This window comes from Anguilla anguilla, chromosome 10 (assembly GCF_013347855.1).
Source record: "Anguilla anguilla isolate fAngAng1 chromosome 10, fAngAng1.pri, whole genome shotgun sequence".
Classification (NCBI taxonomy): domain Eukaryota; kingdom Metazoa; phylum Chordata; class Actinopteri; order Anguilliformes; family Anguillidae; genus Anguilla; species Anguilla anguilla.
In genome coordinates, this window is record NC_049210.1 from 800,389 (window position 1) to 827,347 (window position 26,959).

Sequence of the window (26,959 nt, forward strand, 5' to 3'; positions counted from 1 at the left end):
TAATGCTTTCTCATGAGGCCTGTTAAAGGAGAATCAAGAAAAAAAACAAAGACAACCGAGGAAGAGGAGGAACCTGATGAAGCTGATGCTGCTTCACTGTAGAAATGGGGGTTTGGCGGAGATGGACTGGAGCTGTTCCAATTCCTTCATGGGAATAAAAACTAAAGCTCAATTAAGTTTCATCCCCCAGTTTCTCGAATCACGTGTCCTGTTTACCACACACATTTGGTCAACTGGCTTGCCCATCTCAGAAAAGTCTGTGCGCCACCTGCTGTTCTACAGGCGCAGCTGCAACACAGTTAGCTTCAGTCCCCGACATAAACACCACACACAGTTAGAGTTCCATCCACAGGTCGACAAATTTTAAAAAGTATAGAAATAGTAAACATCAAAAATACAATTTCTATTTAAAAATACTACATTTTTAATTTGTACTCCATGAAGTCTGCATACGGTAGGCATGTGGAGAATACTAGTTTCAATCTAAAATTGCGAAGAGACAACAGGCGTTTTAATTTAACTCTTTATTTATGATCTTCATTATATTAAATATACTTCATGACATGTGAATTCCAAACAGGAGACAGGAAATACAAAATCAGATTCAGTCTTGTGTCATAATCACGTTAACACACACGCATAAAAAGTGTAACACTCCTTACACTGGATCAGTCGAAGCGCACGTATTCACGGGAGACGAGCCCACGGAACCCCACGCCACGGAGCGGAGGGTTCCGGAACGTTGCGGACACTAGCGGTACTCTGAAGCGCACGGTCAAGGCCACGGGCAGAAAAGGCAACGCTTTAAAATAACAATAACTACAGCCAGTTCAGCACTTTCAAAGCACAATCAAATCCTATACTATTTTCTCCAAAACAGAAATCAGAGTTCCAGAATGCTAACGTTGGCAAAGACACAAAATGAATAATTATTATTATTATTATTATTTTTTCTGAGAGACGGTCCTCTGGAATGCCCATTCACGAGACATGCACACTGATTTGAGAACACAGCTGGTGGAGTTAAAGTGCACATAACTGCAGATTCTAGTGAGACGGTGTAACAGCTACGATCTCAGAACGAGGATGAAGCAGAGGGGGGGGGGGGGGGGCCGGCTGGTGGTGTGGGGGGAGGGGGGGGGTCACCTTCAGTAGGGGATCTGGTTCTGGTAGTACTGAATCATGTCGTAGGTTTTACTCCTGAAAGAGAACAGAGAGAGAGATCAGATATTTACTCCTCCGACAGCACAGCAGAACTGTACTGCAAAGATACGCTTTTAAAGAGCGGAGCCCACATCTGAGCTCTTCCCTTCAGACTGCAGACCTGCGCAGACCTGCGCAGACCTGCGCAGACCTGCGCATACCTGACGCAGACCTGACACAGACCTGACACAGACCTGACGCAGACCTGCGCATACCTGACACAGACCTGATGCAGACCTGCGCGTACCTGACAGACCTGACGCAGACCTGCGCATACCTGAGCCGTAAAACCGAATGCCAGAAACCACACTGCCCTGCCGTGTCCGTTCACAGACCGATTCAGACACGTTTTATCCTCCCGGGCTACGGCCAAAAATTTCAGTTCCTCACACTTCCAGTGAAATTCCAATTCAGCGGAAAAAATGTGTAAAAACATCAGGGGTGCCTGTTTATGTGTAAGGCTGCATGATGGCTTAAAATATGCTCTTTAATTGATGCAGAGGTGTAGTTATCACCTCTATATGTGCAGTTATCACCTGTAGAGGTGCAGTTATCACCTGTACGGGTGCAGTTATCACCTGTAGAGGTGCAGTTATCACCTGTAGGGGTGCAGTTATCACCTGTACGGGTGTAGCAGTAGAGTGGGGGATGCTGGAAGCTCACCTGCTGCTGAGGAAACAGCTCTGGATGACTTTGATGATGAAGGCCGCCGCCTCTTTCTCACTCAGACTGGGGTTGAACCTCTGCCTGTAACGGGAAACATGTCAGTCTTCAGCCTGTCAGAGCAGACTGGGGTTAAAGCTCAGAGCAGACTGGGGTTAAAGCTCAGATCAGACTGGGTTTAAAGCTCAGAGCAGACTGGGGTTAAAGCTCAGAGCAGACTGGGGTTAAAGCTCAGAGCAGACTGGGGTTAAAGCTCAGAGCAGACTGGGGTTAAAGCTCAGAGCAGACTGGGGTTAAAGCTCAGATCAGACTGGGGTTAAAGCTCAGATCAGACTGGGGTTAAAGCTCAGATCAGACTGGGGTTAAAGCTCAGAGCAGACTGGGGTTAAAGCTCAGAGCAGACTGGGGTTAAAGCTCAGAGCAGACTGGGGTTAAAGCTCAGAGCAGACTGGGGTTAAAGCTCAGAGCAGACTGGGGTTAAAGCTCTGCCTGTAGCGGGAAACACGTCAGTCTTCAGCCTGTCAGATCAGATCCCAGCGCTGCAGTGTAATTAGATCTGACACAGACCAGGACTGACAGGCACTCAGCATCCCACTACATACTAAAGACATCCCACCCAGCAGTGCTGTCCAACAGGACCTCTGCGGCAGGAAGAGGGGCGTGGCCATGTGACTGACGGGCATCACTCACTTCAGCAGCTTTATGGTCTGGCCACGAAAGCACGGCAACCCAGTGTCCAGCATCAGTGTTACCAGGGAAACCACAGCATCCATGTAGGGCCTGTGGAGGGGCGGAGCCACAGAGAGAACAGATAATAAACATCATACATCACTTACAGTGCTACAGGTAACCCCGCCCACACATCTCCATGGACTCACCTGACTACCAGGTAACCCCGCCCACACATCTCCATGGACTCACCTGACTACCAGGTAACCCCGCCCACACATCTCCATGGACTCACCTGACTGCCAGGTAGCCCCGCACACACATCTCCATGAACCACTTGAAGGGTGTGGCCTCCATCTTCCCGCCCATGATCATCACCATCTCGTCCGTCAGCTTGATGTCCGGTTCCCAGCCCAAGTTCCCCCCGGGGGAGCTCTCAAACATGAACCCAAAATCTGCCAATGACAGCACAGCTCTCAAACATGAACCCGAAATCTGCCAATGACAGCACAGCTCTCAAACATGAACCCGAAATCTGCCAATGACAGCACAGCTCTCAAACATGAACCTGAAATCTGCCAATGACAGCACAGCTCTCAAACCTGAACCCAAAATCTGTCAATGACAGCACAGCTCTCAAACATGAACCTGAAATCTTCCAAAGACAGCACAGCTCTCAAACCTGAACCCAAAATCTGCCAATGACAGCACAGCTCTCAAACATGAACCTGAAATCTGTGGTGCTCTCCACGGGGGTGTAAATTTAGCGGCTGGGGGCGTAGTTTGGGGCAGAGCGGAGGTGTAAATCCATTCCGTGTTCCCAGCATGCCGCTGGTTTCACACCTTCTGCCTGCGAGGATTAACGCCCCGCGGAACAGGTGTGACACGGCGGGGGGGGGGCGGCGGGGGGGGTACTGAGAGCACTGAGGATCAGTGCAGGGCAGGACGGGGGCCAAGAGGAGAGGAGCAGGGCTGGGTGGGAGGGCACTGACAGCCGTGGATGGGGGGTGGGGGGCCGGACAGGGGTGGGGCTGAGGAGGCGTGGCAGGGCGGGGTGGGGGGGTTACTGACTGATGTGGATGAGGGGCGGGGCAGGGGCGGGGCAGGGGCAGAGTTACTGACCAATGTGGATGAGGTGACCCTTGCTGTCCAGCATGATGTTGCCGTTGTGCCGATCTTTGATCTGCAGCAGGAAGAGTAGCAGGCTGTAGGCTGCCATACTGCGGATAAAGTTATACCGAGCCTGAGAGAGAGAGAGAGAGAGACAGAGTTACGTACACACCTGCACACACACACACACACGCCATTGCGCACACACACACACACACACACACCTTCTGGAAGGCCAGCGTGGACTCGTCGCCATACTGGTTCCTGAAGTAGTCGTACATCCCAAAGTCCGTCTGCCGCCCCAGCTGGTCACGGGACTTGCAGTCCGGGATGCACTCGATGACGCCACACTGAGGCACGGAACGTTCCAGAAAAAAAGCTTAAAGGACTTTGAAAATGAACAAACTCCACACGGAGAATACAGAAAGATGTTGTGCGATGTGCAGAAGTGATTTTTTTACTGGGTGACGTACGCCCCTCCCGAAACGAAGCGGTAACTCTCACCCCAGGCGCCGTGGCAACCACTCTGTAGGGGAACACGAACAGGTCCAGCCCCACCAGCTGGAAGATGTTCTTAAACAGGCCAATGATCTGCAGCGCCAGCATGTCCTGCACAGGGGACAGAGCACGGGGTCAACATGGAAACAGCAGAATACTCACGCAGTGTACGAGGGGGGAGGAAAGGGGGGGGGGCACCTACCTGTCTGCAGTCGTCCCCGACCTTGAAGATGGCCGCCTGCCAGCACACCCGACGCAACGCGGCCTTCCCATCCTCCCCCTGGTCCTCCTCCCCCTCGTCCACCGAGTCCGAGCGACAGCTGAGTCCTGAGGGGGGGGTTAGGCAGAGATGGGGGGGGGGGGGGGGGGGGTTAGGCAGAGATGAAAAACTGGAGCGTAATTGTGCAGGTAAAGCAGTGCAGGTAAGGCTGTGCAGGTAAAGCAGTGCAGGTAAGGCTGTGCAGGCGAAGCAGAGCAGGTGAGGCTGTGCAGGTGAAGCAGTGCAGGTAAGGCTGTGCAGGTAAAGCAGTGCAGGTAAGGCTGTGCAGGCGAAGCAGAGCAGGTGAGGCTGTGCAGGCGAAGCAGAGCAGGTGAGGCTGTGCAGGTGAAGCAGTGCAGGTGAGGCTGTGCAGGTGAAGCAGTGCCGGTGAGGCTGTGCAGGTGAATGTAGGTGTGTGTTCTGGCTGAAGCACACCTGTACTCACCCTCTTTCTCCAGCTCACTCACTCCACAGCGCTTCACCTTGAACTTGGCCAGGTAAGGGGCTTTGGCAGCACTGTATAGGTAAGCAATACGTAAGGAACACACGTGCACACACACACACACACACACGCGTGTGCACACAGGCATGCACACACACACACAAGAACATTCTAACTCATAAGACAGGTGGTCTCACCTCTGCATTGGCGTCCCGGACTTGTAGTCTATATCCAGCACAATGGCCTCCGGGTTACTGGGCAGGTAACACCCTGCGAGAGTAACATGTACTTACAATCACCAATTTAACACCCTGCAAGAGTAACATGTACTTACAATCACCAAGTTAACACCCTGCGAGAGTAACATGTATTTACAATCACCAAGTTAACACCCTGCAAGAGTAACATGTACTTACAATCACCAAGTTAACACCCTGCGAGAGTAACATGTATTTACAATCACCAATTTAACACCCTGCAAGAGGTGAACATGGCTGCACAGGTGGGTAAGTGACTGTATCTGAGAGGTGAATGTGGTCATACAGGTAGGTAAGTGACTGTATCTGAGAGGTGAATGTGGTCATACAGGTAGGTAAGTGACTGTATCTGAGTGGTGAATGTGGTCATACAGGTAGGTAAGTGACTGTATCTGAGAGGTGAATGTGGTCACACAGGTGGGTAAGTGACTGTATCTGAAAGGTGAATGTGGTCATACAGGTAGGTAAGTGACTGTATCTGAGAGGTGAATGTGGTCATACAGGTAGGTAAGTGACTGTATCTGAGAGGTGAATGTGGTCATACAGGTGAGTAAGTGACTGGCCGGTGTGAATGTGGTCACACAGGTAGGTAAGTGACTGTATCTGAGAGGTGTGAATGTGGTCACACAGGTGAGTAAGTGACTGTATCTGAAAGGTGAATGTGGCTGCACAGGTGGGTAAGGGTGTTCACTCACCTGGCTGCACTTTAATATCAGCCAGTGCTTTCAGACAGGCCCTCTTCCTCTCATCCCCCTTCGGCACCGGCCTGGAAAACAAGAGAAAGCTCAGAGACACGCCCAGGTGTGTGTGTGTGTGTGTGTGTGTGTGTGTGTGTGAGAGAGAGTGTGTGTGTGTGTGAGTGTGTGTGTGTGCGCGCGTGTGCAGGGATTTGTACAACACATGCATATTACGTCTGAACAGTTGGTCACTGCTTCAGTTTATGAGTTTAAGGCAACATCAAGGCACACAGAGCATATGGGGCTGTTTGGACACAGAGAGAAGGGAGAAAGGTGGGGCAGCACCAGCAGCATGGACCCAGAGAACAGTGTGGTGGGGGGGGTGTGGGGGGCAGCTCCAGAGTCTCATCCTGCTTTTGTCATCTTTTCCACCCAGCTGTCTGTAATCACCCAGGATTACTGATGTAATGAGGCAGGTGGTGCTGTAATTGCCCCCCCAGGGGTGAGAAGGGGGGGGGGCATTGAAGAGTGCCATCCTCAGCCTTAATGGGTCCTGTCACAGTCAGTCTCATCACCCCCCTCAGCCTGTGTGTCTCAGTCCCCGGCCCTCTGCCTGCTCCCCCCCCCCCCCCCGGGGCAGAGACACACAGCAGCAGGGACTCTAATATCAGCCCATGATGAGGGACCTGGGACCCACACCGCCGCCGCACGGCATCCTGGGATTGATCTGCCATCTCCAACTCCACAGGCATCCTAACTGACTGCACACCACACTGAGAGGGACTCCACACTGAGAGGGACTCCACACTGAGAGGGACTCCACACTGAGAGGGACTCCACACTGAGAGGGACTCCACACTGAGAGGGACTCCTCACTGAGAGGGACTCCTCACTGAGGGGGACTCCACACTGAGAGGGACTCCACACTGAGAGGGACTCCTCACTGAGGGGGACTCCTCACTGAGAGGGACTCCACACTGAGAGGGACTCCACACTGAGGGACTCCTCACTGAGGGGGACTCCTCACTGAGAGGGACTCCACACTGAGGGACTCCTCACTGAGAGGGACTCCTCACTGAGGGGGACTCCTCACTGAGGGGGACTCCTCACTGAGAGGGACTCCACACTGAGAGGGACTCACGGGCTCTAACACGGCCAAGCACATCCAGCGCATGCCTTACATACATATCACTTTACCAATTCACACGTAAAAACGTTAGAATGAGGGTAGAAGTGAATGCGTGGTTCTTCGAGGAGAGTCAGATGAAAGGTAAAGTTGGTTAGAACAGCTCTTTTTAAAAAGTTAAAATATGCCAACCCCTCGGCACACCCAACCAAACAGCAAGCTGTGCCTCATTCTCAGGTTTTACAGACTTTACTGTCACACAGGTCCGAGCTGCAGGTGTATTTGCTGAATAGGGTTAGGGTTAGGGTCAGGTACTGCAGGTGTATTTGCTGAATAGGGTTAGGGTTAGGGTCAGGTGCTGCAGGTGTATTTGCTGAATAGGGTTAGGGTTAGGTGCTGCAGGTGTATTTGCTGAATAGGGTTAGGGTTAGGGTCATGTGCTGCAGCTCCCAGGTGGCCTGGCATCGCTGGGCAGGAGGAGACGGTGTCGCTGGCGCGCTCCACACAGACCTGCTCCAGGCCCACACCGCAGCCATAAATACCTCATAACCACGATCCAGAGAGACGCACAGCCAGCCAGCGCAGTTCCAGCACAGCACAGGCTAACAGAAGCATTCTGACACACGAGCCAGATCACTGCAGCCCTGCTGTGTGCGGAAGGCCAACTACACAGCAGAGCTACAGGTGGGGAGAGGAACCACCCGTCTGGGCCTTTATTTTTAGGAGTAATGGGGTTACAGGCAAGCCCGTACTTGATAATGGCGGAGACGTTGGTGATCTTGTTGAAGAAGTCAAACTCGCGCTGGTAGAAGTCCTTGGCGGGACCGGAGAGAGAGCCGGTGATCTCCACCACCATCTGCTCCAGCAGCTCCCCGATATCAGCTAGAGAGAACACAACCAGCTCAGCAGGGCGCTATACACACACAACCAGCACAGCAGGGCGCTATACACACAGAGCAATCCATCGCCCGGACGAGGAGAGAGCACATCATACGAAAGCGAAACGCGTCTGCGTGGGGTTAGCGTCTGCAGACTCACGGTCCTTCTGGTGTCCCTCCTCGTCCAGGTAGATGTTGGTCTTCATGTTCCAGATGAACTGGTGGGCCAGGAGCTGAGACTTCTGCGCCGCCCACAGGATGTACTCTCTCACATAGCCCATCTACAGCAACCAATGGAGAAACAGGACACTATATAGCCCATCTACAGCAACCAATTGAGAAACAGGACACTACACAGCCCATCTACAGCAACCAATGGAAAAACAGGACAGTACATAGCCCATCTACAAATGCTGTAGAATGAACCGGGAATCTCACCTTGTCATACCGAAGTGCTTGAACAATCTGAGGAATGTAGAATAAAATGGCATCCTGGGAAAAAAGAATAAATATCAGTAAATGACAGACAGACAGACAGACCAGTACCTCTACTCTGAGTTCAGGCCTGCATAGTTGAGAGGTCAGAGTTCAGGCCTGCATGTGTAGAGTCGGGGGGCGGTACGTACGGGGGGGAAGGAGCGCAGCACTTTGACGCCGTACTGGGCGGTGAGCGGGTGGGGGGGGTACAGGCTGGAGAAGTAGGACAGGCCCGTGGGGGGGTCGGCCGGTGCCCAGCACAGGATGTGGCTCAGCTCCGGGGAGTCGGCGTCGATGGTGTGCCAGGTGACCAGGAACTGCGCACAGAACACAGAGACAGACGGACAAACACAACCTTACTCCCGCTCAGACCACACGGACAAACACAACCTCATTCCCTCTCCAGTCCACACACTTCACGTCAGAGATTCACACCCCAAACATGCCTGCTAGTGCACTCTGAGACACAGACCGCAATAACACATTTCTGTTTACCCTGGACCACTGCGGGACCCCAGAGTGCTCTGATAAACTTTCCCCAGCGTCTGAAAGACTCTCACAGGGATAACACCACCATGTCAGAAACGCTTCAGTGTTTCACACACATTATCCTGACAGGAAGCAGCTGACTCTCCTTCCTGTAAAGTTCAGAGACAAACATCCCATCAGAACAGGGGTGTCAAACTCGTCCCCCGCAGGGTCTGCTGTGTGCTTACAAACAGTCCTGCTCCAGCCAATTACGCGCAGCATAACGAGCCCAATTAGTTAACGAGCAGTAAACATTTCCACTAACGCTCGTCCCAGAACGCACTGCATTGAACAAGGGCACGTCTCCCACTCACAGGCAGGTACAGACTTTATTTTTAATGTATAATCACGTTAAAAAATGATCTTAAAAAGGAGAACTGAATAATGGTGGTGATACTAAATTACAGTGTTGAGCAGAGAGAGGAGAAAGCCAGCAGGCGTTTCCGGCCGAGAGAAACGGGCTCTGACGTTCCTGTGACGGCGGGACTATTAGCAGACTCCGGCGCATTTCAGCGATTAGCTTTCGGCTGGCTGCACCACGGCGGGGCCTGTCAGTGTGCGCTAGAACAGAGAGTCCCAGGAGCCATTCCGGCTCTGCTGTCTGTCCCATAGCTCGCCTGCATTGGGTCTGGCGTTAGGGGCGCCCAGGGAGCCATTCTGGCTCTGCTGTCTGTCCCATAGCTCGCCTGCACTGGGCCTGGCGTTAGGGGCTCCCAGGGAGCCATTCCGGCTCTGTTGGCTCTCCCATAGCTCATATGCATTGGGCATGGCATTAGGGGTGCCCAGGGAGCCATTCTGGCTCTGCTGCGTTTTCCTCACAAACAGGCTGAAACAGGCACAGGTGAGCAGGACGGCTCTCCCTCTCTGCCTCGGCCAGACAGGTGAGCGCTCATTAGCGGAGCTAAACCAGGTGGAAATAAACCGCACTGATGGCAGGTAAGAGCCTGACGCAGAGCAAAACAGGAGAGCGCTTCAACAACACCCGCCCCCCCAGAGAGAGCGGGGGGCGGGGGGGCATAGAGCCGGACAGCCGCACGCACGGAAGAAGGGCAGGAAAACAACCCCCCCCCACAAAAAGGTTTCAGATTTTGGAACAAGCAGCACCGAATTTGCATTTGCAGTTCATTATTTCCAGTTCAGATTGCCATTATCTTTAGTAAAAATTTTTTTTAAAAAGATCTGATCTACCCTAGCAACAGCTTCATTAGTGTACACACACAAACCTCGGACAATGATACCATAACAAACAGCTGCACTACGAATGTGCCAATTCTCCATTAATGGCGGCACTCAGGTGTTCAGTGATGGTGTTCAGTGTTCAGTTCAGGGTGCAGCCTGGTGAACCCACAGCCAGGCCAGATTTAAGGTGCAGCTGCACTTCACTGATTCTGCTTGTGGGTTCAGGCATAAAGGTGTGTGTGACATGCAGGTGTGTGTGTGATGCACAGGTGTGTGTGTGTGTGTGTGTGTGACGTGCAGGTGTGTGTGTGTGTGACGCACAGGTCTCTCACCTTCACCGCCTCTGGGACGTCGCAGACCGCGCCCGGGTCCAGCCGAACCAGGCGCGTCACCTCCGTCACAATGGCCTCTGCGTTCTTAAACCTGCGACAGGAAGGGCAATCAATAAATCAGTCAATCAGTCAATCAGCCATCAATTAGCCAGCCTGTATTTCCCCATAGCTAAACAAGCTGTTTTTAATCGTGCCTGCAGGTTTAACTCCAGTCCTGGAGGGCCACAGCGCCTGCTGGTTTTCAGTGCATTTCAGCATGAGCAATTCATTTAAGTCATTGATTGGCTAAATAAAACCACACACCTTGTTCTTAATTGGCCTTAATTGGCTGCTGATTGACAGGAAACCACAAAAGCCTGCAGGAGCCGCAGCCCTACAGGGCTGGAGTTTGGCACCCCTAGTTTACGACATTTACTGGGACCAGTGCAGACGGTGCTGGCGCCCCCTGTCATGCGGAGGCTGGTACTGCAGGGAGGGAGAGTGTACCGCGCAGGGAGCTGCAGGGCCACGTAAGGGGGGTGCTCCAGGCTGGTAATGTGGGGGGGGTGTAGGTGTGTGTATGTGTGTGTGTGTGTGTGTGTGTGTGTGTGTGTGCGTGTGTGCGTGTGTGCGTGTGTGTGTACCGCGCAGGGAGCTGCAGAGCCAGGTACGGTGAGATGCTCCAGGCCAGGTTGACGTGGTCCTTCCACTGCTTCTCGCTCAGGTTGATGTACTTGGACCTCCAGTTGGCGATGCTGGTCTCCACGGACTGCTCGGTGGGCACCGACAGCTCTTGGGTGGACAGTGGGTTGTACCAGGTGGTCAGACGCTCGATCTCGCTGGCCTGCCGAAAACACCGGGGGGGGGAGAGCGTGATGACCACATGGTCTGGGTCAAAGGTCAAATATGTACCTGAAATATTTAAACTTTAATACTTCAAAAGGGTGTAAAATTTGCAAAAACGTCCTGCAGATTCCAGCGAAACACAAGCCCCCCAACCCAACATGCAATTGAGAAAAAAAAAGAAATTTATTCCAAGTGTTATTTTAAGGAGATGCTGCAGATGCTGTGTTCCACACTGTCAGTGTTGTGCAGGAAGTTTAAAAGGTGCTTAAAGGCTGTGCAGTGTTTTAGATGGTTGTGAAGCAGCAGTTGAAGTGTAATGACGCAGTCTCACCAGCAGGGCGAGCAGCAGAGTCCGGCGCTTCATGTAGTACTTGTGCAGCTGAGTGCCTCTGTTACTCTTCTTAGACAGCCCTGGGGGGAAAACAGCAGGAACGTCAGACATATTTCATTACACATCTCAAACAGACGCTCGGATTTGAAAAGACTGATAAAAGCACAAAGTGTCCCACAGTTAGAGGGTAAATACTGCTGCCCAACAGGCTGTGGCTGCGGTCGTTAGGGTGTGAACTCTCTCCAGCAGCATGCATGCACGTCGTCCGTCACAGCGAGGCCGTCGCCCTGGAGACCAGGCACGCTACAGTCACCTGATTTTTTGGAGATGGTGGACATGCCGCTGGACAGGGGGTATAGTCACCTGATTTTTTGGAGATGGTGGACATGCCGCTGGACAGGGGGTATAGTCACCTGATTTTTTGGAGATGGTGGACATGCCGCTGGACAGGGGGTATAGTCACCTGATTTTTTGGAGATGGTGGACATGCCGCTGGACAGGGGGTATAGTCACCTGATTTTTTGGAGATGGCGGACATGCCGCTGGACAGGGGGTATAGTCACCTGATTTTTTGGAGATGGTGGACATGCCGCTGGACAGGGGGTATAGTCACCTGATTTTTTGGAGATGGTGGACATGCCGCTGGACAGGGGGTAGGTGTTGATCCAGCCCTGCGCAGGCTGCTGCCGGGACCCCACCGTCACGTCCAGGCTGTTCCTCGAGTCCGTCCCGCTCATCACCGACAGGCTGTTCACCGACAGGTCCTGGGTGTCTGCAAACATCAATATCAATATTAAATATTAAATATCAATACTTTTATATCTTTTTGGGAGGGACAGGTTTGGCTATTACGGGAATGTTTGTGAGCTACTATGTGGAGACACTAGATCAGGCAATAATTAAACCAAGTTACAGTCAGCAGTGACACCATGACAACTGCTTTATTCTGGTATGACCTGACCAGAAGGGGGGGGGGTCGGGCGGGGGGGGCGAGGCGTGACAGGGGGGTGGGGCATGGGGTCAGGGCTTGCGCCAGGCTGACCTGGCGGCACCAGCTGGTTGGCGGTCAGGTACTTCTTGTCGGACAGCATGCTGGCGTAGAACTTGATCATGATGCTGATGTCCTCACGGACGCGCTTCTCTCCCTGCGTGGGGAACTTCGGCGAAACGCTGGAGAGAGAAAACAAGCCAGTAAGTCAGTAAACACAGCACAGCCAACCAGTCGAGGCTCGCCTACAGGCCAGAGGGTATCCAGCACTGTGCTCCCCCCCCCCCCACACTGTGCCCCCCCACCCACCCACCCCCCCCCACCCTGTGCCCCCCCACCCACCCACGTCCCGTCAGGAGGGGCTCAGTGCCCCAGAGCAGCCGGACTCTGCTGAGGGCCCCTGAGTGACCAGCGCTGGCGTCCGGCTGTTTAACCGACAGACAGGCACAGGAAACACAGGCCTGCTGTGTGGATCACAGCCACACTGACGGCTGGAGGCCGCCCTCTAGTGGACACACACACACAGCACACCTGGCTCGAGTTTTAATGCCAGCTGGTGCTCCACTCTAACAGTCTGGCACTCCTGACTCCAGTATTTCAGCTTAACACAGTTCTGAACATATTACTGGCAGCGGAAACAGCTGAACAAAGAATTACACCTGGAGGCAGAGATGGTGGTAAAGCGTGTGTAGTTATCACACAGCGGTACAGCGGTGAGGGTTAGGGTTAGGGTTAGGTACAGCGGTGAGGGTTAGGGTTAGGGTTAGGTACAGCGGTGAGGGTGAAGTAGTCGTAGCACCTGAAGTAGTCGAAGGCGGTGGAGTAGATCTTCTCCCTCAGGACGTTGCGGATGGTGGAGTTGGTCAGTACGTCAGAGTGGAGCAGAGCCAGGCCCAGCGTCAGCAGCCTGGGGGGGGGGGCAATAATGACCTCAGCTCCCTCACACAGTTTTTCAGGTTCTGTTTGAAAAGTACATCAGCGCTGTGTAGGGAACTGGGCTGTACCTCAGAGGCTGCAGGTTCAATGCCCAGATGAATAAATGTTAATAAAGACGAATATTCAGTAAATATTCAGCTTTATTAACAAACACCTTGTAAAAGACAATAGCTGCTCTGACAAACACTCAACCCCTGACTGTAAAGGTAAAGTAAAGGGGGTTTGCTGTACCTGAGGCCAGGTGTATGCTGTACCACGAGTGAGGTTTAGATGAAAGACGTGCTGTACCTGAGGCCAGGTGTATGCTGTACCAGGAGTGAGGTAAATGAAAGACGTGCTGTACCTGAGGCCAGGTGTATGCTGTACCAGGAGTGAGGTAAATGACAGATGTGCTGTACCTGAGGCCAGGTGTATGCTGTACCAGGAGTGAGGTAAATGACAGATGTGCTGTACCTGAAGCGAGGTCCGATGGCGGCCACGTGGCGGTTGAGGCAGCTCTTGGGCCCGCCCACAGTGAGAGGCAGCGACCTCTGCAGGAGGCTGGCGAACACCTCCACCTGGTCCGCACTGCAGTACTTAGCGATCTCAAAGCGCTGCACCAGGAACTGCAGGAGATCCGGGAGTGAGTCACACACACGCATGCACACACACACCACACACACACACGCAGACACACACACACACACACACACACACGCACACCACATTCACACACACACACGCAGACACACACACACACACACACACACGCAGACACACACACACACGCATGCACACACACACCACACACACACACACACACACACGCAGACACACACACACACCACATACACACACACACACACACACACACAGACACATGCACACACACACACACACACACACACACACAGACACACACACACACACACACTCTCACACGCACACACACAAACACTCACACACACACTTTGCATTTTACCCTCCTTTCACCCAGTATTTCAGACACATATTTGGCCCGGGTGTGACCCAGGTCTGACCCAGGTGTGATCCAGGTCTGACCCAGGCGTGACCCGGGTCAGAAACGCACCTCGATCCAGATGTAGTGGGGGGTGACGTCGGGGGGGCAGGGCATGGGCTGGCTCTCCTCAGACGCTGCCAGGGGGTCGGCCTCCACCTTCGCCTCCGAGAACAGCCCCATCTTCTTCTCCACCGTCATCTGCCACGCCCCCGCCATCTCCCGCATGAACTACCGACAGACCCCAGAGTTACTGACCCAAACACTGACCCCACCGTCACTGACCCAAACACAGACCCCAGAGTTACTGACGCAAACACAGACCCCAGAGTTAATAACCCAAACACAGACCCCGCAGTTACTGACGCAAACACAGACCCCGCAGTTACTGACCCAAACACTGACCCCACCGTCACTGACCCAAGCACTGACCCAAACACAGACCCCGCAGTTACTGACACAAACACAGACCCCAGAGTCACTGACCCAAACACAGACCCCAGAGTTACTGACCCAAACACTGACCCCACTGTCACTGACCCAAACACAGACCCCAGAGTTACTGACCCAAACACAGACCCTGCAGTTACTGACCCAAACACTAACCCCACTGTCACTGACCCAAATACTGACCAATCCAGGCTCTCCCACAGACACTGACAAATCCTATCCCTCACACACACTGACAAATCCCATCCCCCCCACTCACTGACCAATCCTGTCCCTGATTGGATGGAGGTCAGAGTGTGGGGTTTGGGGTGTATTCTGATTGGATGGAGGTGCTGAGTGTGGAGTTAGCGGTGTTAGCGGCAGTACCGGGACTTCCATGCCGTTGCGGGCCGCCAGGAACCACTCCCAGCAGGCGATGGCGGCCTCCATGCCCAGCTCGGTGAACATCCTCAGCGGCGCCCAGCACAGCTGGTGCAGCAGCAGCGGGTCACAGTCTGTGGGCGGGGCAGAGAGAGAACACACCCACACCATGTGAACAACCTTCTCCTAGGATTAGACTACAGAGATATTACAGGCATGCCAGCCTCAGCTGTGTCATTTCATAGTGTTTGCAGTCAGGGCCATGCCAAGGGGGGCGTGGCTGAGGGTGGGGCCATGCTGAGGGGGGTTTGGGGTGGGGCCATGCTGAGGGGGCGTGGTTATGGGGGGTGGGCCTGTTGAGATGGGTGGTGTTGTGGGCAGGGCCATGGCAAGGTGGGAGGGACTATGTTGTGATGGGCATGTTTGTGGGCGGGGCTACGCTGTGATGGACATGTTTGTGGGAGGGGCTATGTTGCGATGGACATGTTTGTGGGAGGGGCAATGTTGCGATGGACATGTTTGTGGGAGGGGCTACGTTGTGATGGACATGTTTGTGGGCGAGGCTATGTTGTGATGGACATGTTTGTGGGCGAGGCTATGTTGTGATGGACATGTTTGTGGGAGGGGCTATGTTGTGATGGACATGTTTGTGGGCGGGTACCTTTAGTGCTGATGAGCAGAGCGGCCAGCCTGAACATGGCCTGAGTGAAGGCCTCAGGAAGCCCCGCCTCCAGGGCCTCGTCCATCTGCTGCATCATCAGCCTGTTCAGGTCCGACATGCTCTGGGTCGCCTCCGCGAACTGGATCATCCCCGACACCTGCCACACACACACACACACACGGACACACACACACACACACACACACCACCTTACCTTACAGCACACAACTGCCTGCACATCACTGCTCAACTTCCACTTCTCAAATTCTCTAAATAAAGCCGAACAGTAGAGGGTTCTCCCTGCGGGGCTCGGGGTGGTTACCTCGCCTGTGTAGCGGTTCCGCAGGTTCAGGGAGGCCATGAAGTTGGAGTAGTCCTTCTTCACGCAGGCCGGCCTCTCCGTCAGCTGAGTGGCCTGCGGGAGAGCCCGGCACGCCCGTGTTAGCACCGCAGCACGTTAGCGACGGAGAACGCCGCCCTGGCAACGACCCTACCGCTGCTCGCCGGACGCGCACAGGTGCTAACGAGCTAACGGGCTAACAGCCCAGCCAAAAATCACCATCTAATACAGCGTGTCCTCCCCTGTAGAATTATTTATATTATAAACTGTCACATGATACTGTCGCCCAAGGAAAATGTACAGAGCCATCAAATTTAGGAAATACAGAGATCGCAACTTAAGAAATACACTGGACAGTGTGGAACGCATTACATACAGGACATAAGGCACTGAAAGCACACGGTAACGCTTCCTGCTTTCCTGTCATTTCTGAATCCGCAGCCAAACTAAATCTGACCCCTTCATCACAACGTACGTAATACTTGTAAGAGTGTCTCTATGAGCATTTTTGATCACGCATGATTTCCGACAGGCAACTGATTGACAGATTGGCTCCGCCCATTTGGCACCCCCCAGGCTGGGAGAGGGTGTCTGGCAGAGGGGCGGAGCCTAGTGAGGCTGCTTCAGACCAACCTGTGGGAAGGCGGCCTGGTGGAGGGGCGGGGCGGGGCAGGGCGGGGCGGGGCAGGGCGGGGCGAGGGGTGGCGACAGGAGCAGAGTCATCAGCCAGTCAACAATGGGAGGGGCGGGGAGATGGAACATAAAACAAGCAGATGAAGCAACAGTCAAACACACACATGAACACGCGTGCGCGCACACACACACCCATGCACACAGACACACACACAAACACTCTCTCACATTCACACACAGGTGCACACACACACCCACACACACAGACACACACACAAACACTCTCACATTCACACGCAGGCACACACGCACACACACCCCCACACACACACATGCACACACACACACACACACACACACATGCGCACACACACACACACACACACACACACACGACATGGCATAAACAAAACTGGCAGAAGCAGCCCCTTTTCTACCCTGCGCCCCCCCCCCCCCCCCCCAAAGCAGCGTCACATGACTTTGCCCTGACAGTGACATCATGTCTGTTTCACTCTAACCCCACCCCCTACACTCTACCCCCCCCCCCCTCACTCTACCCACTCCCACAACACTCAACCCCCCCCACCCCCACCCCACTCTACCCACTCCCACAACTACACTCTACCCACCCATTCCTTCACATTCCACCATTTTTCAGTGAAACATCATCCAGTTTCATCGTTCAGCTTGTTCCAGTGTGACGGTCAGACATTTAATGATCAAATTTAAATTTCAATCTTCAGATCAGAATCAGTGGAAAGCATTCGGGGGAAATAAGCAAACCCTTAAAAAGATTTCAGCTCCCACGTTCCCACAGCCCGCGAATACAGAGAAAACATTCTATGGCTAGTGATCGCGCTGTGATTGGACTCCGATTGTGTGCTGTGATTGGTGGAATAACGGCCACCCGCCCGTGTGACTCTGAAAGCTGTTAGTGTGAGGAGGAGGATTCTGTTCGACTCGTTTAATTCTGACGGTAATCACACCCTCAGCAGAATCCTTACCTTTATCTGCTGCCCAATCACTTCAGCCATCTGCCATTAAGAGGACAGCAACGTCATCAGAAACTACCATGACCTGCCCATCAGCCTCGCCCTCCCCTACCCAGAACAGCAACGTCATCAGAAACTACCATCACCTGCCCATCAGCCTCGCCCTCCTCTACCCAGAACAGCAACGTCATCAGAAACTACCATCACCTGCCCATCACCCACGCCCTCCCCTACCCAGGACACCACGCCGGCCAGCACTCAGCCGACAGACCGACCAATCAGGGCGGGGCCGAAGAAAGGCCGACGCCTCTTTTTGAGTCTTGCTTTAGACCAAGTGGTCTTTATGGATGTTAAAAAACCTTACACCTCCATAAATGATACTTATACTATGTGGTAAACAAACTTCTTTTAAACTAGAGAGAGAAAGAGAACACGTTTGAAAATGAAACCTAGCAAAGATATTTTTGTCTGAAAGAAGCACATACCTTGCAGAAGCAGGTGAGTCTGGTTAATATTTTGTGTTGCATGGCTATGGAGATATTAACATAGATCGCATATGTCCCTAAAAAATCTGACTCTTTCAGTCACAAAAACTCCAAAGAAATATTGATTTAATGTGGGGAAAACATATTTCTACCATAATCTGCAGATTTCAAGAATCTGTTAAGGTTGAGTCAAGCCCAATTTTCAGAATAATTCAGGTAAAAAGTCCTTACCGTCCACGTTGAAAATAAGTGTGTGGAAAAGATCACGGGTGTGTGGGGGAGTAATAAACTGTGACAGAACACACACCAGCACATGCACCCTGTCACCATGGAAACCTGGCGCAGGGAGCTGCCCGCCCCTCCACCCAGGGCATTGGAAAGTGACAGTCATTCAGTCATGTGATCCCAGCACATGCACCCCTTCCCAGCATGCATCATGTCAGGCTCCATTTAACAAACAAATAACAGTAATTACACCAGGCAGCAGCTGTGCTTTAACACAGAATTCATCTACTGTGAAAGAGTGCGTGTGTGTGTGTGTGTGTATGTGCGTGTGTGTATGTGTGCGTGTGTGTGTGTGTATGTGTGCGTGTGTGTAACCCCCCCCCCCCACTCACCCCCAGAGAGGTGCTGTGGCGGTTGTACCCAGCGAAGTGCAGGATGCTCTCCGTGGCCATGGCCAGGCCCGTGTGCTGGGACAGGCCCGACACCCAGTTCTGGTGCTTATTCAGGTACTCCTGCAGACACACGCAGTTACACACAGTCACCACAGGGGGGCAGTGCCCAAACTAACCCTAACCCAATGCCCAGTCCTGATGCTTATTCAGGGGTCTTACCTGCAGGTGGGATTTGGTGACAGAAGAAGCCCACTTCATGGCCTCCTTCAGGATCTCCCCACAGCGAGCAGCAAAATCCTTCACAATGCTCTAAACCCAGAGGAACACCATTACCCACAATCCCCTGCCTTCAGAGAGGAGCAGAGATCATTACCCACAATCCCCTGTCAGAGGGCTACATAAGCACACATGATGTTGGGAGCCAAAATGTCTTGTGAGTCTGAAACAGGGCACATGACCAGCAGGACTGTGCAGGTAAGTCCAGAGTTAGTGCTGTGAGTCTGAAACAGGGCACATGACCAGCAGGACTGTGCAGGTAAGTCCAGAGTTAGTGCTGTGAGTCTGCAGGTGAAAGCAGAACCAGGGCGATGATCATGTGACCCCACCTCTCTGGCTTCGTAGGTGTCCGGCACGGTCACGCGGTAGGGCGTGTCCGGGATGTCGTAGTACGGCTGGTCCTTATGGATGTCCTGCAGACAGGGACAACACCGTTACCACGGACACGGACAGCGGAGGAGGACTGTGGGAAAGTGGGCGTGGCGCTGCGGCGTGCGAGGCGTACCGCACTGAGAGAGAGAGACAGAGTCTGCAGGATATCCAGCATGGTCTTCAGCACCCTGCCACTCCACAGGAGATGGGGAAACCTGGGGGGGGGGGGGGAGAGAGAGGGAGAGGGGGAGAGAAAGAAAGACAGGTAAATAAAGAGGGAAGGAGAGGGAGAAGGCCGTGGGAATAGTAACCACATCACTAACTAATTTACAGAAACAAAGGCCTGCTGGGAAGGATGATGTATTTAACTCACATCACACCTATAAAACACAAATGCCTGTGTGACTACATGAGCTAATAAAGGAATATTAACGTTATTAATATTACGCCCAGGTGGGGCATCTGAACCCCGTTAGCATAGCCGCTGAACCCCCGTTAGCATAGCCGCTGAACCCCGTTAGCATAGCCGCTGAACCCCGTTAGCATAGCCGCTGAACCCTGTTAGCATAGCCGCTGAACCCCGTTAGCACAGCCGCTGAACCCCGTTAGCGAGCCGCTGAACCTCGCAGGAGAATAGCGCTGAACTCACGTTTCGGCCAGGCCGGACAGGTACTTATCCGCCACCCGGCGGATCCTCTTGTGGGTGTGGTTAAAATTCACCAACAAGAACTGGGCATGGCGTTCTAGCTCCTCCTCCTGCTCTTTGGTCTTGGGCTGAGAGAGAGAAAGAGAAAGAGGGGGATAGTAAATAAGAGGAACACTGGGCAGCATCTAATTCCAAACCAAACCCATAACTTTAACTTTTTTTTGTCATTATCCACTCTTACCTTGTCGACCATCATCTGAAGGAAGACCTCAAACACCTTATCGCCCACAGCTATCACACACTGCATCATACCTGTGTGCAGAGAAACAGCACAGGTATCACGTGCGTGCCAAAACAACACACCGCACATACGCATGCACGCACACACACGCGCACACGCACACGCACACGCACACGCACACGCACACACTTACCGGACTTGTCCTTCTGGATGGCTTTGTCCTCGAAGTACCGGAACATGACCTGGAAGCGATCAGGATCAGCGGAGCGGAGCACTCTGGGGGGGCGTGTGATGTCAAATAAAATATTTAATTTATGCAATATTAATATGCAATATTCATTTTCACTATTAGACTATAAATATCTCTACCACAGACAGAGGGTATGTCATACACACAGGGTTAACACACACACACACACACACAGGGTTAACACACACACACACACACACACACACACACACACAGGGTTAACACACTCACACACACACACACACACACAGTTCATAGCCCTGCTCACCTCATGTACTCCAAGCGGTAGACGGACAGCAGGTAGGTGGACATGGCGAAGTCCAGCTTGTTGATGAGGGCGGAGACTTCAGGGGGCGGGTCCAGCAGGTTAATGATGGTGCTGCGCAGGTCGTTCAGCTCGGCCTGGGGGGGGGGGGGGGGGAACATCCGCGCATCACACAAGTGCAACCCCACCCCCCCCAAACAGGCCAGGGTAACGGCGAGCTCTTACCGGGGTGACGGTGTCGTTCTTGAGGGCAGAGTTGTACTGCAGCTCGGACCGCAGGGGTTCTCCGCTGGGGAAGGTGAGGATGGGGGACTTGGTGGCGATTTCACACACCCCCTCATACCACTCCTCCGGCCACAGCCCTGCAGGGGGGGCAGGACAGAGCCTGAGGACCTGCACCGTAGGGTTCCAGAGCGTGCTCTAGGGTTCCCTAGGATTCCACAGAGCACCCTCTAGGGTTCCACAGAGCATGCGCTAGGGTTCCACAGAGCACGCTCTGGGGTTCCAGAGCAGGTTCTAGGGTTCCACAGATCTGTTTACACCAAGCAAAGTCAATGTGGGAGGATAAATCAATAAAGAGATTTATGAGATTTAGGATTATTTATCTCCATCTAAGTAAGGACCTGAGCGTGGGCATCGCTGTTGGAGCCCAGCACACGGGCTCTCAGTGCGAGGTAAAGGCAGGATGCAGATCATCACAGTGTGTCTGACCATAAGAGCAGGATCAGGAAGACCTTTCTGTGGCGAAGGGGTTAGCGCTACCTGAGCCCTCCACCGCGAAGCCCATCACCACCGAGTAGAGCCAGAAGTCCCGAAACAGCTTCTGCAGCCGAGGCTTGGGCTCCTTAATGAGGGGGAGTCTGCGGGTCAGCTGGGGAGGGGGGAGGGGGGGGGGGGGGGGACAGAGGCGTGAGAAAACCTTCCCGCAACGAGCAGCCAGAGCTTTGGCTGAACACAGGACACCGTACAGGTCAGGAGCGAACATGGAGAGCCAACAGCAGAACTGGGCTCAATGCCACTGCAGTTCAGTTAGTTCAAAAAACGAACCGAGATTCACTTAAATCCTCACAATCCAATCACAGGGAATTATTCCATTCTTGAACTGAAAATGAATTGAGCCCGACCCTGCCAGTCATTCGTAGTTGCTCAACTACGAAATAAGAACAGTGTGTGTGTGTGTGCTGGGGGGGGGGGGGTTGGGGGGGGGGGCGGGGTGTCATATCAGTAAGACAGAGCAGAGAGACAGTTGAAGAGTTAAAATGATTTAAACTGACAGGGCATTTCTGCATTGTTTGAACTGGACCCTGTTTGCTTTTGGGGAGACAGACATCAAAGTTCACTGCTGTTACTCTGCAGTTCTTTTACCTGCAGTGAGCAAAACAGACTCAATACAACAGCAGAACCACCAACAGCACAAACAGGTAAGCTCCACGGACACCTGCGTCAAACCAGTCTGAAACACACCTGTACCTGGGACAGGATTCTAACAGAAACATGCAAATTGTTTGAGATGATTTACACTGCAGCGAGCGGTTTGTATCACTGTTGTTTGGGGAATCCAGAGGCAGCTTTCAGCTCGATAAAATGGATTCAATTAGTTTTTTCCTCCTTGAATCTGGCAAGGAGAGATTATTAAAACTTTCATTTTATTTGACATTCAATATGAACATCTAATAATTAAAAATTTGCCAGTGGGGGGTATAAGATTTAATATTAAAAATATTAAAGATTTATTTTAAAGATTAAAGACAATAATTTAATAATATAGCCAAAAATATACTAAATAATTAATTCTAAGGCAAGATGGAACATTTTCAAAGGATGTGTACCGATATAACTGTCTCTGTGAGGACCTCAGAGTTAGAGGCTGCTTGCGTCTTCACACACTTCACTACTGAGCGGAGAAAGGGCGGAATTAACTGCAAATACAGCCGATAACCATTTCTTCATCAAAATGTTAAATGTGAGAGAGAAAACTACGCAGGGATGCTTCCGTGTTTTTAGAACCATTTAAAAAAACTTGTATCGAGAAAGTGTATTTAAGAAGGGTCAGAGAGAACAAAGGTGCTTCTTTTTATGAAAATGCAAATGAAGAGCACAGATGAGAGTGTGCTGCCACTGAGCTAGCAGCAGTGGGGTCTGGCAGCCACAGCTCCCTCAGAGGGACCAACAGTCAGCAAAAAAACAGACAACAGATGAGTCAAGGTCCGCCGGTCAGGAAGGGACTACATTCAAAATGGCGGAATGTCAGTTTGCAGGTGAAAGGGCATATAGCCAACCTGCATATGAACCGCACGTATGCGTTTGCATCTCCCCCCTCCCCCCCCAGGATGTGGTTCCTCACGGTCACGGCGGTTTCCTGTCTCCTGCTGACCCCCGCCCACGGGGGGGTGAAGGACCTGAGCGAGCACTTCAGCTTCCAGGACCCGCGGGGCCGGCCCCAGGGCGGGGAGGTGGACGTGGAGGCCATCCCGCTGGACTTCCACAAGGAGAACACGGTCACCAGCGACCTGCCCGCCGAGGACTTCGAGGACGACGACTACATCGACTTCGACAAGCTCCTGGGCGAGGACGACTACAGCGAGGGCGACGAGATCGACGAGATCGCCACGCCGGCGCCGGACGTGGACATCTCCGCCGAGCCGTCGGACCCCAAGGTGCGGCGGGCGCGGCTGCTCCGGCTGTTCCACGGCCAGACGCGGATCCAGCGCCTCAACATCGTCAACGCCAACTTCGGCTTCCGGCTGTACCGCAGCCTGCGCAACGACCTGAACCAGACCGACAACGTCCTGCTGGCGCCCGCCGGCATCTCCATCGCCATGGGGATGATGGCCCTGGGGGCGGGGCCCGAGACGCACCGCCAGCTCTACCAGGCCCTGGGATTCGCCGACTTCGTCAACGCCAGCGCGCACTACGAGGACCAGACCGTGCACAAGCTGTTCCGCAAGCTGACGCACCGCCTCTACCGCCGGAACTTCGGCTACACCCTGCGCGCCGTCAGCGACCTCTACATCAAGCGGGACGTCCCCGTGTCCGAGGCCTTCCGGGCCGAGGTGAAGGCCCACTACTACGCCGAGCCGCAGTCCGTGGACTTCCAGGACCCGGCCTTCCTGGAAAAAGCCAACCGCAGGATCGAGAAACTGACCAAGGGCCTGATCAAGGAGCCCCTGAAGAGCGTGGACCCCAACATGGTGCTGATGCTCCTCAACTACCTCTACTTCAAAGGTAACACAGCCCTCCATTCCACCTGTACTACAAAGGTAAAACATTCCTCCAGTCTACCTCTACTTCAAAGGTAAAACAGTCCTCCAGTCTACCAGTACTTTAAAGGTAAAGTAGTACTCTGGTCTACCAGTAATTCACAGGTACAGCAGTCCATCAATTTACTGGTACTACAACAGTCATCTAGTAGACAACTGCACCAGGTATGATTAAGGAAAAAAAAGATGAAGGACAGCCAAAATTTCCAAAAAAACATGATTAGATATATCATGCATTCCCAACTGCATTTTAAATCTCAGACGTCTTAGACACAGAGTCCTGATTTGAGTGAAGAGAGGACCTGATAAAGGTGTCTCCAAACAGGCACCTGGGAGCAGAAGTTCCCCAAGGACGCGACGTACCAGCAGACTTTCCGCGTGACGGAGAAGCACAGCGTGCGCGTGCCCATGATGCAGAACAAGGGCAGCTTCATGGCAGCGGCAGACCACCAGCTGCAGTGCGACGTGCTGCAGCTGCCCTACGTGGGCAACGTCAGCATGCTGGTGGCCGTGCCGCGCAAGCTGTCCGGCATGCGGGCGCTGGAGCAGGACATCTCCGCCACCGTTGTCAACCGCTGGATCAGCAACATGACCAACAGGTGCGTTCCCACGGCGACGGGCGGCAGGCGGGGCTGGAGCAGCGCTAGCTCTCCTCCCGCCAAATTAGCAACAATCACCAAAAATATGAATAAATAAACATTCTGGTCGTGAGCTGCTTACAGCACCTCCCCAAACACACAATGTTTCTCCATCTTGCTGTCACTGGAGTGGCGCTTCTTCATATTGCGTAGAGTTTCTTCATCTTGTAGCAAACTGAGGTCTTTTGCTGCCAAACTGTTCAGCAGCTGGTCGATCAATTCTGGGTTTTTTAAAAAGCGCTGTACAGAAGGCAGTTGGGTCTGGTGACTACTTAGTAGAAAAACGAAGAAAAGGACTGACCGAGGTGACAGTCGTGCCTTTTTCTTCCAGGACAAGAGTGGTTCTATTCCCCAAATTTAAGCTGGAGAAGCAGTACAACCTCATCCCCAACCTGAAGGAGCTCGGACTGAAGGACCTGTTTGAGGAAACGGGAGACTTCTCCAGGATGAGTTCGGAGAAAGTCGCTGTGAACTGGGTAAGAGCGTCTCCACGTCTCCTGAGACACTTCAGCCTCACTTTCTCAACAGTACTTAGAATCACTCAACATGTTTGCCAACTGGACCATGAAATGTGTATTCTTCTCCAATTAAACCGTTTGGTTGGAAAGTGAAGACAGGGAAGTGCCAATCAAACACACAGTGTTGGTTTTGTTCTGTTGTGAAACTGTTTGTTCCACTAAAAACTGTTCAGATGTGAGTTTGCTGTTGGGATGTTGTGTTGGCTGTTTGGATGTGAGTGGGCTGTTGGGATGTCATGTTGGCTGTTTGGATGTGAGTGGGCTGTTGGGATGTTGTGTTGGCTGTTTGGATGTCGTGTTGGCTGTTGGGATGTGAGTGGGCCTTGGGATGTCGGGTTGGCTGTTTGGATGCGAGTGGGCCGTTGGGATGGCCCGTTGCCGATGACGCCTGGCTGACTCGCTCCCCGTCTGTGTCGTTGGGCAGTTGAAGCACCAGGGCACCATCACGGTGAACGAGGAGGGCACAGAGGCGGCGGCGCTGACCCAGGTCGGCTTCATGCCGCTGTCCACCCAGACCCGTTTCGTCGTGGACCGGCCCTTCCTCTTCCTCATCTACGAGCACCGCACCAACTGCCTCGTCTTCATGGGACGAGTGGTGGACCCCTCCCAAAATTAGCCGCCAGAGTACCACGCACGCACGCACGCACGCATGCACATACATACACTCATACAAACAAGCACACAATCCCACACACAACCATAATCTCTCTCACTCACTTTCTCACACACACACACACACACACACACACACACACACAACAAACCCAAACCTATAACCCGCCCAATCCTCCGGGCCAGACTGGGGTCAGTACTGTTTGTCGTCTGTTAATGTTCCACTTCCAGAGTTACTGAGCATGCACAAGCGCACAGCAAAACCAAGAAGCGTTCTCACAGCGTTACTCAAACGTTAGGACCTGCGTGTTTGTGTAAGAGCTGGAGGAAGTGGCATATCAGTTCGGCAGGCTGGGCTAACAACATCAAGCCTCTGAGTGTTTGTGTAAAAGTCTGTTTTATTTGCAATAGAACGTCACGTACCAAAATATATATATGAAGCATGAAGTAATTTGACGCTGTAGAGCTGCCTTTGGAATCCTGCATAAGGTCAAAATAAATGTACGGTACCCAGGGTCGCAAATGTCAAATAAAAAGAATTGTGGTGGTAAAAAAAAATTGCTCATTTTGTCAGTAATAAGGTCAAATTCATAAAGATGTGATATTCAGCAGTCAGTCAGTGCCCAAACTAACTGTTCTTCTTCAAAGCACAGACACAGAAGCTTCACATGAACTGCCTGGCCAGCCAACATCTTGTTTTGCAAGCCGAGTAAATATTTGTCACAGTAGTTAAAACCTAACCTAACTAAATACACGTCAGAGAAAACTGACTTAATTAAACCTAGAAAAAATTTTTATGGTTTCATTTACAAAGTGTCTTAAATTTCTTTATGAACTTTACGCTAAACTAACCACTGTGGTCATTCTCTGACTAAAGGGCAGCCCTGCCCCCCCCCCCACCGCCCGTAAAAGTTATTTCTGTGGTCTTATGAGCGTTAGCTGCAGCGTCGGTTCAGAGGCTGTGTCTG

General features: G+C 52.7%; 2 protein-coding genes across 2 annotated transcripts in view; one reads left to right on the forward strand and one right to left on the reverse strand.

Moving 5' to 3' along the window:
- Positions 1–505: 505 nt before the first annotated feature.
- Positions 506–26,959, reverse strand: part of pi4kab (phosphatidylinositol 4-kinase, catalytic, alpha b) — a 35,308-nt gene continuing 8,854 nt past the window's right edge. Inside the window, exons 20-55 of the mRNA XM_035436141.1 lie at positions 21,726–21,834; positions 21,189–21,325; positions 20,967–21,100; positions 20,642–20,724; positions 20,449–20,519; positions 20,211–20,335; positions 19,695–19,776; positions 19,519–19,602; positions 19,133–19,222; positions 18,914–19,033; positions 16,169–16,261; positions 15,847–16,003; positions 15,192–15,319; positions 14,448–14,606; positions 13,832–13,983; positions 13,242–13,349; positions 12,497–12,624; positions 12,068–12,226; positions 11,455–11,534; positions 10,922–11,121; positions 10,299–10,389; positions 8,409–8,576; positions 8,221–8,274; positions 7,943–8,063; positions 7,657–7,786; positions 5,797–5,867; positions 5,042–5,114; positions 4,848–4,918; positions 4,346–4,470; positions 4,150–4,254; positions 3,870–3,995; positions 3,658–3,778; positions 2,831–2,990; positions 2,557–2,646; positions 1,867–1,950; positions 506–1,200 (exon numbers count right to left, since the gene is read on the reverse strand). Of these exons, the coding sequence (XP_035292032.1) occupies positions 1,149–1,200; positions 1,867–1,950; positions 2,557–2,646; positions 2,831–2,990; positions 3,658–3,778; positions 3,870–3,995; positions 4,150–4,254; positions 4,346–4,470; positions 4,848–4,918; positions 5,042–5,114; positions 5,797–5,867; positions 7,657–7,786; positions 7,943–8,063; positions 8,221–8,274; positions 8,409–8,576; positions 10,299–10,389; positions 10,922–11,121; positions 11,455–11,534; positions 12,068–12,226; positions 12,497–12,624; positions 13,242–13,349; positions 13,832–13,983; positions 14,448–14,606; positions 15,192–15,319; positions 15,847–16,003; positions 16,169–16,261; positions 18,914–19,033; positions 19,133–19,222; positions 19,519–19,602; positions 19,695–19,776; positions 20,211–20,335; positions 20,449–20,519; positions 20,642–20,724; positions 20,967–21,100; positions 21,189–21,325; positions 21,726–21,834 (4,041 nt within the window). The 3' untranslated portion in view covers positions 506–1,148. The remainder of the gene's footprint in view (positions 1,201–1,866; positions 1,951–2,556; positions 2,647–2,830; positions 2,991–3,657; positions 3,779–3,869; positions 3,996–4,149; positions 4,255–4,345; positions 4,471–4,847; positions 4,919–5,041; positions 5,115–5,796; positions 5,868–7,656; positions 7,787–7,942; positions 8,064–8,220; positions 8,275–8,408; positions 8,577–10,298; positions 10,390–10,921; positions 11,122–11,454; positions 11,535–12,067; positions 12,227–12,496; positions 12,625–13,241; positions 13,350–13,831; positions 13,984–14,447; positions 14,607–15,191; positions 15,320–15,846; positions 16,004–16,168; positions 16,262–18,913; positions 19,034–19,132; positions 19,223–19,518; positions 19,603–19,694; positions 19,777–20,210; positions 20,336–20,448; positions 20,520–20,641; positions 20,725–20,966; positions 21,101–21,188; positions 21,326–21,725; positions 21,835–26,959) is intronic.
- On the forward strand, positions 22,228–26,554 carry serpind1 (serpin peptidase inhibitor, clade D (heparin cofactor), member 1). Its single transcript, XM_035436142.1, has 5 exons — positions 22,228–22,384; positions 23,293–24,188; positions 24,549–24,822; positions 25,193–25,337; positions 25,804–26,554. The coding sequence occupies exons 2-5, from the start codon at positions 23,294–23,296 to the stop codon at positions 25,993–25,995; spliced, it is 1,506 nt and encodes a 501-aa protein (XP_035292033.1). The 5' UTR covers positions 22,228–22,384; position 23,293; the 3' UTR covers positions 25,996–26,554.

Excerpts from the sequence above, each read along its gene's own strand:
- serpind1 (XM_035436142.1), top strand. The coding sequence starts at position 23,294 with ATGTGGTTCCTCACGGTCACGGCGGTTTCCTGTCTCCTGCTGACCCCC. Across the intron at positions 24,823-25,192 it reads ATCAGCAACATGACCAACAG|GACAAGAGTGGTTCTATTCC; the intron begins GTGCGTTCCCAC and ends TTTTTCTTCCAG. Across the intron at positions 25,338-25,803 it reads AGAAAGTCGCTGTGAACTGG|TTGAAGCACCAGGGCACCAT; the intron begins GTAAGAGCGTCT and ends GTCGTTGGGCAG.